The following is a 14,161-nucleotide window of genomic DNA, read 5'->3' as shown; positions in this document are numbered from 1 at the left end:
AGAAAAGATAGTAATTTCAGTGAAAGGTTATTTCAGATCATCTCCACACAACTCAAAGTGAAGTTACATAACAGATCACAGCATTTGCACATTTCTATCCTGGTTGTGGACTCTGTATAAACAGCCAAGTTATTTACTCCAACATTGTAGAATCCAACCTATTTTTTTTTAATAGTTTAAAACTCTCCCATTTTTATATGCCAAGAACATATTTAAGAAATAAAACGCTTAAACTTTTCCAACAGTTGCATTCAATTTGAAGGATCTAGTAAACAGTACTGAAGCACAGCTAAGGGAAATCCCCTATGGCTAATAAAATCTTGGTAGTAATAGCAGATAAATTTTTGAAGTTTTCATAGCAGATTATCTAAACATTACCAATGCATAGCATAAACCAAAGTGTGCCCAGAAGCTATTGTATAGTTTGTAAACAATCTTCAAATTCTGGAAAGAATCAAATAAATGTAATAATTTTCAAACTATTAATGTTCTGGCACAAATGTTGCTACTTCCCCCCCTATTGTTACCGATATTTGTATTAAGAATTTCAGAGTATATTTTATGGGGGTTTTATGTCAGCAAGATGATCTTCCTACCTCCAAGGAGTTTGATTTTAACCATTTGCACAGTTTCAGTCCATTAAAACTGTCTTTTAGCAAGAGGAAGTGTAGTAATTTATCCTTACAGGGATGTTGTGACTCAAACACTCCCTTCTCTTCCTGTTGCTTGATCCACTGTAATTAAATAATAGATTTCATTTCATAACTTTGCAGTAGCAATGAAGAGGAAATTATGTTCAGAAGGCGTGTTTATTTTTTTCCCCAGCCTTTTCATGCCTTAAAAGTGATTCTTTCTTCATGCTAAACTAATGTGAAACAGTCTTGTCAAACTTATGTTCTTGGGAAATTAATGTTAATTAAAGAATGAACATTAAATAAAAGTTAGGAAATCAGTGTCATTTTTCAGGCACTAATATCTGTTATTCAGATTTTACATTTATGTTCCTTCGTGTTCCTTTTCTTCCTCTGAGTGAGAGCTCTCTTTTCTTTCTTCCATCTTCCCAAGAGAAAACCTGCCCAGAGAAAACCATGCCATCACAGTTACAATTTGCCTTCTATTTTTTGAAGCTCTGATAATTATAATTCATATAAATAAAAAAGAATGCATCAAATGAACACATACATAAAGTTGGACTTCCTTTCTCTTGATTTTGCATGGAAGCGTGTCTACTCCGATATGGGTTAATTTTTGTCTTTTTCTTGGATTAGAAGATTCTTGGTAGTAGAGAAAAACTTCATGGAACTTCAAATTTTTTTTATATATTCTGGTGATTTGTACATTGGAGACAATGGTAAATTATTTTTCACCTGAAATTAAACATTATAAAGCATACAGAGATTCTCTAGTGTCTCCAGACATATGTTCTGATTGAATAAGCATTAAAACTAAATGTGTTTCACTTCTTCCTCTCTTCCCTTTTTGATTTTTCCCCTTACTTTTCTCTTGATAATTTGGGTATGTCTTGCAAGCTGACACTTACATGTCTGTTGAAATTCTTGAGGCAGTGTAATTTTACCTTAAGCCCAGACACCCATATGGCCTGTCTGCCACCCCAAACCATTTAAACCAGGAGTAATTTACATGCATTTTGAGTTTTACCACTTAATCTGAGCAATCCTGTAGCATTTACCTGTAGCTGTTGTGCAAACTGATAAGGTCCCAATTGGTCCACATGTGCATTTGAGCAGAAGAGAATTAGAAATCAGAAGAAATACCAGTGTGAATCATTTCAGGTAAAATATTTTAACTTATAAAATAGAGCTTTCTAATGGAAAATGTTGCCATTTTGTGGTTTTGATTGAGCCTGAATCTGTCTTTTCTCCTAAATTTTCAGTGCAATCTCTTCATATGTCCTTTGTGGTATTTTTTTTTTTTTTTTAAGTAGGTGTTTGTCTCTCTTTTCGAAGTGTTTGAAGAAAAATGTTTTATGACTTTAGGATCAGTTCAACCAGAGGATCAAGATCCTGTCTTTTTTATATTCAGTGCACTGATGGTTGCTTGCCTTTTGTATTAGAACTTGCTTTGCAGTTCTTTTATTAGCCTGAGGCTTGCTCTTGAAGCACTTTATCTCTCCTTGGTATTGGTAAACGTTTGTCTTATTTTCCCTGTGACAAACATTGAAGCCTGATTCCAATTTGCTGTCATATGGAAAGGAAGTGTATTTATTTAGTGTTCTGGTGAAACTAATATAAGGCAATGATTATTTTCCTATGTGAGCAATGTAAGGATGCACGATTTAAGCAAATGTTCCTCTACAGTGATGGGAGAAAGAAACTTATTTATGCTAGATGGTCACTCGATCAGCAGAGAACACGTTTTTTTTTTTCCTGCTTACAGCACTGAAAACTGCATAACAATAATCCTGAGTGGTGGTTTCTCAGAATCATAGAATTGTCTGGATCGGAAGGCACCTCAAAAAGTCATCTAGTCCAACCCCTCCTGCAGCCAGCAGGGGCATCCTCAACTAGATCAAGTTGCCCAGAGCCCTATTGAGCCTCACCTTGAATATGTCCAGTGATGGAGCCTCAACCACCTCTCTGGGCAATCTGTTCCCCACCCTCATAGCAAAGAGCCTGTTCCCAACATCCCATCCAAATCCACTCCTCTCCAGTTCAAAGCCATTGCCCCCCATCCCATCACCACAAGCCCCTGTAAACTGTCTGCCCCTATCCCTCTTCTAGGCCCCCTTCAGGTACTGGAAGACTGCCATTAGGTCTCCCCAGAGGTTTACCTTTTCCGTGTAAACAGGCTAAGCTACCAAATGCATTTCTAGCATTAAAAACAAGTGGTTTAGCTTAGAGAATTGCTTTCACAAAACACTTAATCCATAGCAGGCTTACTCTTCCTATGGCAACTTGCATGGTAAGTTCCTCCCTGCACCTATTTTTGTCACTCCTCTTAAAACCAGATCAATACATTTTCCATTCTTCTAACAAATATTGGATACAAATGAAGTTATTTTATAAAACTCCTAATTTCCATAGGGCAAATAAATTAAAAAAGATATCTCAGATACTTTTAATTAGAAGTACTTTGTCCTTAAGTGTGTACTGCTTTAATATAACAATACTACAGGAACCTATTGGAGCCATACACAGTAACTATTTATTCCTCATGAACAAATATCCACAGCAGCTCCCACTCCCCAATCCCCCATCCTGCCTAAACAGCTCCTGCTCTACCACCACCATTACTGTACCCATCCTGAAGCAAGACTCTCAACCAGCCAATATACCACACAGAGGAGCTCAGCCTCAGTAAGGAGGCCCAGCCAGCATCCATAGATAATATTTTGAGCATTCATCAACCCTATTCCTAACTGACCGGGGGGCCACCAGGCCCCCCAGCCTTTGTGTCCCCCCCCACCCCAAGTCACATGGTGTGCACCATGGGGACTCACCAGTGATGAGAAGAGGAGGAGTCCTCAGCCCAGATGGGCTCAGCTTAGGCCTTCTGCCTTTACTAGGGGGGATTAAAAAGGGGAGTGGGTGGGGAGGGCAAAGTGACTGCACCTGGGGTGGGAGGAGACTTCAACAGAGCCCAGGTGCTCTGGGATTTGGGAGAAAAGGGGGAAAATGAGGCAGGTGGGGTGGAAATGGTCACATTCTTTCAGCTACGGTTTACCAGCATTTCTGTATCATTGAGAAACTGTCCCTTCTCCTTTCATCCTGCCACTTTCCTCATTATGATATCCAGTGGTTTTCCAAAGCAATGAACGCAGGTTTCCAAAGCAATGAACACAGGTTTAAGGTTACTTAGGTTACTCCCAGGTTTTTTAAATTCAAGGGGAATCTTTTTCCTGGCTCCAGCTAGAGTTAGATCCAATCTGTAAATCACACTCTGAGATGAGATCTGATACAAAACAATCTCAGTTGAATGAGTCTGTTTATTGGAGATGTATTTTCACATTCCAATTCCCAAACACTGGGCCTATGGAACAAATTCCCAGCACACAATGTCTCTTGGAGCAGGAATATTGTAGTATAAATACACAGGCATACTGAGCTCACTGTCTCCTTCAGTTTTGGAGGGGAGACTGTGACTGTGGGGTATTGGCTATACTGATTTTCTAACATCATAGAACAGTTTGGGTTGGAAGGAACCTTCAAATTTCATTTATTCCAACCTCCCTGCAGTGAACAGGGATATCTTCAACCAAATCAGGTTGTTCAGAGCCCTGTGCAACCTGATCCAGGACGTTTCCAGGAATGCAGCTTCTACCGCATCTTGCGGCAACCTGTGCCAGTGTTTAACCACCCTCACTGTAAAAAATATCTTCCTTAGACCTAGTCTAAGTCTATCTTCCTTAGTTCTTCTGGGATTTGAAACCAAAGGACAGGAAACTGTGGTATAATGTAAACCTCTGCTGGTTTGCATGCCATAGTAATATTGGAGAAAGCAAAGAAATATAAATAATTGATGGAGAGGAAATAAATCTGAGTTAATAGACTAAATATTTGAAAATAATATTATCTTCAATTCTCAAGAAGGTTAGATTCTAATCACTTTTTTATTTTACTAGGGGAAATGTGAATGTATTTTTTTTTTGCTGAAAAGATTGCTGTTTTTTTCAAAGTACGATACCTTAGATGGAAGTAACTTAACTTGAGATTCTTAACTTTGAATAGCTGTAGTCATATTTCTGTAAAAATGAAACAACTCATTATGAAAGTTTGAGTCCAAATTTAGTTAGTTTTATTATAATTTGAAGAAGATTACTTTTAAAGGTTCCTTCCAACCCTAAGTATTCTTTGATTCTATGATAATTTTTTCTAAAACATTAGCATTCATTTTGCTCAGATGCAGGTAAATTTGCTGCCAGTAATTTTCAGGGGGACAGCACCATTTACATCAGCATCTAGAATATTTTTACAGTCTCAGAATATGGACAGTCAATAAAGAACCTCTACAATCATCTTCAGAAGTACAGAGATGTGTTTGCAGAGGCTGAATTGCTTTTGGCCATGAGAATTTCTCAGGTTCATATTGGGTAATGAATCATAGAATCATAGAATGGTTAGGGTTGAAAGGGACTAGATCAGGTTGCTCAAACCACATCTAACTTGGCTTTGAACATTTCCAGGGATGAAGTGTTCACAATTTCTCTGGGCAACCTATTCCAGTGCTTCACCACCCTCATAATGAAGAATTTCTTCCATACCTCTAATCTAAATCTACCATCTTTCACTTTAAAGCCATTTCCCCTTGTCTGCTAACTACATGTCCTTGTAAAAAGTCTTTCTCTAGGGACTTTCATATCTACAAAGTTCACACTTCACAGTTTTTTTCATGGTCTTATGCTTGTTCTAGAGAACACTACTCCATCGTTTCTCCTTGGATGATATCTTTCAAGCTTAGTTTTTCTCCCTTGTAATCATTATAACTAGAATAGAAGTTTCCAAGTTTGTTTTCTTGCCTGCTGTAACCAAATTCTGAATTAATATCTATTTAGCTTCTGTATGATTTGACCATATTAAAACTGAATTCAATGACACTGAATACTTTTTTTGCACTTAGACATTTTATGCTTTTAATGTTGTGATTTCACTTTCTTTAGTCAGTATTGTCTGCTCTAAAACTCAGGTGCACAATAGATTTTCTTTTGTTTCCTGGAGAGTAGAGGAACTACAGGTATAAAATGTTGGCCCAAAATGTTTATTTTGGAATTGAATTGAAAGAACTAAAAATAAAGAAAAGTGATGTCTGAAGCTAAGGTAAAATGTAGTTATTGTTCATTAAATGCATTATTTTCCCACTGTCGCATAATGACCTGGTGTTACATTAAATGGTCTTCAGTAAAAAATACCAAGATTTGAAAGTAGATACCTAATGAGATGGAAATTGATTGTCTTTTAATCTGCAGATGAAAGGTTTATGTTTCAGACAGCTTGTGATGATTTAGTCATGTTGTTTAAACCTTGTGTGGTCATCCTAAATCATTATCTGTTAGAGTTTTCTAGTGCACCTCATAATGTGATTATCCTTCCAGTATGTGCTGTGTAAAGCATGATCCTATGCTGACTAGTGGAAAAAACTCTGTTTTTCCTCTCTGTGTTAGAATTAGCAGCTCAGATGTCAGCATTAGTAGTATGATTGAAGTGCAAAACAAAGTTTATTGCTTGAAAAAACTATTGTGATGCTCTATTTATGATACATTTATGGCAATATATCTACATTCAGAATATTCTACTGGTGTTTTGCATGCTTTTGATCTAATAGAGATAAAAACATAGGACATTTTAATGCATATTTAATAACAAAACAACCTTCCTGCCTCAAAAATAAAGAAAAAAGAAAAAAAATTTCAGCCAGGTGAACTATGATCTAATTTTCCTGCATAATGAAAACAAAATCATAGCTCCTGAAGCATTATTCTTGGCTCCCAGCAGTTTCAAGGCATGCAAACATTACCATTTCGACTCCATCCTGCAGTTTCACTGGAAGGATTATGTCACAACATAGCATGTTTGTTTTCCAGCTTTTTGTCTATTTGTCTGTCAAGAGAGTTTTGTAGAAGTAGTATTGGTGATTGTTGACTTTGGAGGTAGTGGAAGAAAAAATAATTATGAAAAAAAGGAAAGACAGACAGTGCCATTGAAGTAACTGTGCTTCTGTCAGAGGAGAATGAATACTCCTTTCAACAAATCTATAATTTGCAGAAGTTGCAAAAAGAAAATAGCCGTAAGGTGACTGTTAACATACTTCAGTTCATCCTGCCAAGAAAGTTAACTTCATAAAGTCATTAAAACAGTGATTACATTTTAAAATATTATTCCCCAGCTATTTCTTCTTAGACTTTAAAATATACTTACTGTATATACTGCCTTCTTTGTAATGTGAAAAATTGTAAAATGCGCTTATTTTTCTTAAACTCCTAATTATTAACAGAGCTATTTGCGCTTCTATAGTTAAAGTCATTCCAACACTTCCGTTATTTAAACTTCACTTTTAGGGGTTTATAATTTGGCTGTAATAAAAAATATATTCAGACTCCAAGGCCTCAAATATTGTTTGCTGGTATTAGGAAATGTAGCCTTTTTTTCTTTAAGAATCTGAGTAATTTGAATTCTTTGCTGTTCCTCAGGATAATCCAAACCAAAATATTTTATAATGTAGACTAAATACTTTTAATCAATAAAAAATTAGGAAAAGACAATGACTATGTTGGAACTGTTACTGCCCCAGATTATGTGTCTGACACTGAATATAGCTGAGGCTTGGAGAACGGAGGTGGTGGGAAATTCTTGTCATATCTCCACTGTTGCCATATAGTAGTCTCATGTATGAAAAGTTACTGCATCATTTAAATCATGTGTATCATCTGGAGTCATGCACAGTAGACCCACTGCTAGCAAAGTGAAAACCTCCAGTACTTCCACTACAGTGAAGGGTGAAAGAACTCCTGACTTCAAGGCTGCATAGCTAAAATGGCTTTTCTGGAATGATAAATGCTCATGTGCTTGGAGATGGATCGTTTCTTTCGTACAGCTTCCTGAAATCCCCCTTCATCGTGTAACGCAGCCGTGGTAATGACTCAACAAGGCCTTCAGCTCCGGAAATTAAGGAATTGGGGCTTGCTGCATGTTAATGGCAACTCTGGGACGGTGAAATAAGACAGTCTGTTATAATACTAATTATAGCAAAGCACGCATGTTGTGGTTTGAATGAGTCAATTATGTCTGTGTTAAAACTATAAATACATCTTCCCCCCAACCTCGGCTGTGTGGTACGTAATTTTTTTTTAATTGCTTGGATACATATTTACCTGAGCATATCCTGGTTTCCCAGGTAAATATGTGTACCAATGCGGAACTCATTATGGTCTGTTTGGATAAATAATCCATATTTTATAACTGCACAGGAAGTAATTATTTTCGTATTTTGCTTTCTTTAAGCCAAAGAAATTAAATGCTGTGTGTTCATTCCTTAAAATAAAATAGATGCAAAAGTCAAGGCAATATGAGAATAAAGTTTTCATTGTTTTTGGTAGAAACTGAGAATATTATTCCAGATTTTGATCTTGTGTTTAGCCCAGAATAACTCCATTAAAGTAAGCAGTGCTATTCAGGATTTACTTAGATGCAAATGGGACGTGAATTTGGCCTCCTAACTCTCCCTTATTTCATTGGGAGGTTCCTGTGAGCAGTTTGTAATTTAGAAAAATAATATATTCCAGCCATACACAAAAATTAACATACCTGAATTTTATGGTAAGAGAATAAATGTCTTCTAGAATCTCAGAATGACACAGGTTGGAAGGGACCTAAAAGATTATGTCCTGTATGTGTTAGGGAACTAGAGCATACTTGTGCATCACATATTTCTGCCGTTGTTTTATATGGTATTTAGAAAAGCTGTGTTGTGTTATCACCATGCTAAAGTCAGGTTTTATAACACTTTTAAGCTTAGTGGGGCCAAAGTCAGCCTTGGCTTAAATCCATTAGCTGCAATAGATTTACACCAGAGATGAATATTGGCTCCTTCTTGGTAAATTTCTTTTTATTTTATGTTAGAAATATAAGTAGCTTGCGTGCCCTCAAACTAATCAGAATAAGAAACAGTTTTGCTTATGCCAAAAAATAGAACTATCATTTTCCACATTCTTACATTTTTCAAGCAATATTATATTACTGTGACTTCTGAATTCCTGAAATCTCTCTGGTCCCTATGATTGCAAGGGCCAAAAATGGGTTTGAAAGGGAAAATCTGAAACTCTTCATGCAGTATGTTTTGTGTTGTGCATTTGAGATACAGTTAACGTTTTGTATGCATGTGATTCGTGTGGAAAAAAAATTAATGCAGTCCAGTATTATGATTTATGGATTGAATCTTTTGCCCACTGAACACTTGCCAAAATGAAAATCTTTTCTCCCCCCCTCCTCCTCCTTTGGATATTAGAAACAGCTACTGTTTTTGTTGATCTTTTTAACTTCTGAATAGGCCTATTTCAAGTCATAGCAGCATGGGACCTCAGATTAATAATATACTTATTCAGCCAGTGATACTGAGTGAAACCATTGCTAGTGTGAGTATGAAGGATAGGATTTCTTTAAATTATTTTCAGGTGCATTAATGCATTTCTGAAAGCAGAATATGGAGATATTTGAAAATAAACTAAATTTCTGTTTATCAACCATGTTACAGGTGTGTATGAGTTTTAATATCAAGAATTTTTTCAGGTGTCTCTCCTTTTGATAACTTTTGTACTGTCCTTGCTCTCAGTCCATCCATCAGATGGTTAACAAAGATAGCAGCAAAGAGATTAGGACTAAATCTTTCCTTTTGGACTACATTTTGAATTTAGAGGCAAAAGTATATTGGATGAAGCATCCTTTCTATCCCACCCAAACTGCAGCATCATCTTACACCAGAACCAAAGGCTAGTGAGATGAAAGGAAGAGGTCCTGTAGATGTCTGCTTCTGAGCTGGACCACCTTAGCCCAGTGGTTTGATAAGCATCAGCTTGTGCAATTTTAGTTTCTAATCTTGTTCTAATTTTGATATGAACTCTTTGTGTACAAACTAGCCTAATTCCCTGCACCTGCTGAAGGTGAATTCAAGGCTGATATGCACTTATTAAGAGATTTTTCGCTTTACAACACAATTTTAAGTGTTTGGAGCCTGTTGTGATAGAGGCCAGTACAATTCTTTGCTTGACACTCCTTTGGCTATCTCTTATCAATTTTAGTGGTATTCATTGCCCAATCCCATCTTTGTCTCTTTCATATCTGAATGGCCTATTCTACTCAGTAAGTTTTTTCCAATTGCTTTATTGATAGAGTTGGCATTTCCTTTCAATTTTCTTTCTCTCAAATGAAATAAGAGTGTGCCTACAAAAGTTTGTCATGTGGGACTGATTTGTACTAATGATAAGTCAAAGAAGAGTAGAGTTTCTTTCAAAAAATTCTTAGGTAAGCTGTTTAAAATTAATATTTGTTATTCTAAAAAATTGTAAACGGGATCAGCCACCCTTCCACAGTTGCAGATAAAGTGCTATGGCAAGAACTTGGCATTTTTACATTGCCTGAGAGAATTACTTGTTCATTTTCTGGGCTAATGTGGAGCAAGGAAAGAAAAAAAAGGGATGTAGCACTTTTTAAAAGCAATAATTTTAAATATAAACAAAAAATCTTTTGCTCGAGATTTGTCAGAAGTCTCAGTCTTTTCGTAAAATTGTTATTCGCTTTTTGGCTCACAAGAGCCGAGTGAGTTGACACCTTTGAGAGTCCCAGCTTGTGTTTTAGTGCATAGCTCATGTTTTTCTCTGCCCTACCACACAAAATATTATCTGAACTTATTTAAAACAAACCCTAGTGAATAATTTTTTTTTCACACAGAACTAGCCATCCTAATTTATTTATTTATTTTAGTTGCAGCAAGCAGCTGAAGTTTCTCAGCTGAGAGGAGCTCGAGTCATCTCTGCTGAAGATCTCCTGTTTTTAATGCGCAAAGATAAGGTACAGTAATAAGACAGAAATTTCTTACTTTACATAGTAAGCTGATTATTGTGTTTTAAGGTGTTTGCTTAACCTATGTGAAAGGAGTCCATCATCATGAATAGCTTCATTTAAAAGTATAACTGCTCTGCCAGTGTATTGTATGTGCATGGTGCAATAAGTGTTTAACTTTTTAGAGAAGTCGGGTTTTATTTCTAGTAATTTCAGTTTGTTTTCAGCAAGGTTTAGAGTGCATAATGTACATTAGAACTCAAACTAGTTTCTTAATATGGGTATAAATATTGATCCTTAACCTTTATTCCTTCTACTGAAAAGCAATCATTCTAATTTCCTCCTACTTATGCAGGACGTAGATATGACATTTGAAAGTGTGACCATTAAATTTTTGTTGTCTAGGCTGTCAATAAATCCTTTCTTGATTTTCCTTTTTAATACTTTTCCTGTACTTTACATCACTAAAAGCTCAAAATCTGGGGATGGTCTTGCTTTGTCTGAATAGTAAGTAAAGCAGGTCAATAATTTTTAAAATAAACAATTTTCCATGTAAAGATTAAAATAGTGTTATTTTTCAGATTTAAAATTATTTTTAAAATTATGTCATCTCTTTTTACCTACATTAGTTATTGTTCCTTTATGTCCTTCCTTAGTCACCTCCCTTTATCTCCCCCTTTTATTTTCCCTCTAATTTTCTTTCCTCCTTTGATAGGTGAAATATAATGACCAAAACTGTATCAAAACTAAAAAATACTAAATCATGAAAGTCAGTTGCAGGGTTTTTTTTTTTGTATGATTCTTAAGGCTATTCCAAAAACAATGGTTAATATTAATATCAAAGTTCACAGAAATATGCAATTTTTAGGTTTGAATTTCCAAACTAAGAAAATATTTTGGAATAACCTCATTTCTGAATTTTTTCTTTCTGAAAGCGAAACTCATTTCTGTCTCCCATCTAGCTAGTAAAGTACAAAGGAGCTCAATTAGATAATATTTAATGTGGAATTGCTACTGGCCTTGATGCACTTCCTGTGTATGGATTTTCTGCAGAATCAGAAATTATGAACTTTTTAAAAATTAAATTTATTGAACATATTACACATTCTTGTATTTGTGTGTTACAAAGTGTAAGTAAAAAGACCCCCTATAAATGCTAATTAATGTCAATGCTTCTTTTCTTTTTAGAAGAAGCTGAGAAGATTACTTAAATACATGTTTTTTCGAGACTACAAATCTAAAATTGTCAAAGGAATAGAAGAAGATGACCTCCTCGAAGGTAAAAAAACAATCACTTAATTTAAGGGAGACTCAATATTTTGTTAATATACTGAACAGCACACTATTAAGGACTTGCTTAATGCTTAAAGACCAAAAAATATTGACTTCAAGTAATTTGTTCTAAAATGTCTGCATTTCTGTTTGATATACTTCTAAAGTATTTTCATCTACCATCTAAATAATAAGTGAGACTGCTTAATGTCAGAACACTGCTGAAGTAAGAAATGGGTGCTGATTAACTGATTCCAGCATATGTGTAATTTAAATGTGGCAGCTACTGTCTGCAATTGGATGAACAATTGTTAAATTAATATCAAAGAATTTTGGGAGTTTCTACAAAAGGATATTTTGCAATATGATCTCATAATCAAAAATTATTCAATGTTAATATAGGGCCTGGATTTTTTTTTTTTGCAGTGTGTTTTATGTCATATAATTTGCCAGTATAAAATTTTGTGGATTTATATAAATAGAAGACTTGGACTTTGCATTGTAGAAAGTTAAAACTTACAGCAAATCTAAATCTAGCAATGTCCATACACAACTTTTTGTATTTAATTTATTTCCTTTCTCAGAACATTTTTTTTCCCCTTACTTACTTTCCTTGTGTTTGGTTCCTCTGAGCATCTATATTGTTGTTAAGTAAACATTGTACTTCTTGCTTCAATTTAGTCAATCTATGGATGAGTTTTTTGTCAACTCCTTTGGGATTTAATCTGCCTGTAGCATTTAATTTTCACCACATGTGAGAGTATATTGTTTTGTGCAACCAATCTGTCAGTTTAGCTGCCCACTTGACAGGTTCAGTTTTGTTTTTTTTTTTTCTAATACTTAGTTCTGTGGCACTGTTTAAAACAAACAGAGATCACCTTGCCAGGGTTCTCTACGTTCTACTGTACGTAGTCTGTAGATAATGGGGATGCTCCGTGTGCTTTCAGGAAAGAGTATTTCCTCTCCGTATTGTGTTCTGTGAGTGAAGTTTCTGTGCAGCCAAAGAAAGACAGTTTCTTCTACATCTCTGTCCACTGTGGATTCTTCACTGAGAGATGATATGTGACCAGTAGAGTAGTACTAGAAATTGCAGATTACACAGAATCACAGAATGTTAGGGATTGGAAGGGACCTCAAAAGATCATCTAGTCCAACCCTTCCTGCTATAGCAGGACCACCTGGAGCAGATCACACAGGAACACATCAGGCAGGTTTTGAATGTCTGCAACACACCAGTGACATTACTTTGGTCAGGTAGCACAACTTGCATGAGGACAGTAAGAACAAACATATTCTGCATAGTGCATCTGATTCTAAATTTGCTTGATGTTTGGAGAAGACAACTTACGTTTGTCGTTCTTTGCTTACCATTGTGCAGACAAATTCAACAGTAATAACACTAACAAAAGGCAGAAGCTTGCTCAAGACTTTCTCAACTCCATTGACCAGACTGGAGAGCTCTTAGCCATGTTTGAAGATGATGAGATTGATGATGTCAAGCAAGAGCGGATGGAGGTATTCCTTTTCTTTTACTGATACCAAACTCCAGCAAAGAAAACTGTGAAATATTTCATACATCGTGCTGGTCTGATGCCTTTTTCATGCTGCATATTGTGTCATTGTTACATGTTTTTTCCTTTTGCCCAGATGGTCTACAGGAATCCTGTTTCCATATTTTTTTCTAATCCCTCAAATGATTCCTGATATCTAAGCACACATGCAGAGAAGGAAGATTGTGAAAGGGTAGTTACGGATCTTTCGGTTTGCCATGTATTTGTATTTCCTTCCTGTAGAAATTAGATTCTGTTTATAAACATTTCACATGCATTTGTCACAATAATTTTTTTCACTATTCATCTCATTAGAAAATTTCTTCAGTAACATTTGAGGACTCTTCATATAACAAAGCTTACAGATAAAGTTAAAATATTCGGTGCAAACATGCTCTTCCCTCCATCCTTCTTCCATGTCCTATTTTCTAATCTATATATTTATGAAATATATGCCTATATTACAGAATGCAGTACCATATGACTTTCAGAAAGCTAAGTGGGACCAAGAAAGCAGTATAGATGTGTTGGCATGGAAGTCTGTGGAATGATAGTTTTGATAGCAGTTGGTTCTGATATTTTGATATCAGTTTTACTTGGTTTCACTGAGGTTTAGCTATACTAACACAATGTACTACATCACAGCAAGTGTGCATTACAGATCTGGTGAGAGCCCACCTGCAGTGCTGTGCCCATCTCTGGAGTCCTCAGTACAAGACATGGACCCGTTGGAGCACGTCCAGGGGAGGGTCACAAAATAATTAGAAGGATGTAGCACCTCTCATATGGTGAAAGAGTTTGAGTTCCACCTGGAGAAGAGAAGGCTCTGAG

At 35.8% G+C, this 14,161-nt stretch overlaps 1 protein-coding gene across 1 annotated transcript in view; it reads left to right on the top strand.

The window, feature by feature from the left end:
• Positions 1 to 10,487: 10,487 nt before the first annotated feature.
• The window catches only part of SUPT3H (SPT3 homolog, SAGA and STAGA complex component), a 31,403-nt gene continuing 27,729 nt past the window's right edge, over positions 10,488 to 14,161 (top strand). The window contains exons 1-3 of the mRNA XM_054383780.1: positions 10,488 to 10,517; positions 11,697 to 11,787; positions 13,159 to 13,295. Of these exons, the coding sequence (XP_054239755.1) occupies positions 10,503 to 10,517; positions 11,697 to 11,787; positions 13,159 to 13,295 (243 nt within the window). The 5' untranslated portion in view covers positions 10,488 to 10,502. The remainder of the gene's footprint in view (positions 10,518 to 11,696; positions 11,788 to 13,158; positions 13,296 to 14,161) is intronic.

Source organism: Indicator indicator, chromosome 9 (genome assembly GCF_027791375.1).
Source record: "Indicator indicator isolate 239-I01 chromosome 9, UM_Iind_1.1, whole genome shotgun sequence".
Lineage (NCBI taxonomy): Eukaryota > Metazoa > Chordata > Aves > Piciformes > Indicatoridae > Indicator > Indicator indicator.
Note: the sequence above shows the minus strand (reverse complement) of the source record. Positions and strands in the feature narration are given on the sequence as shown.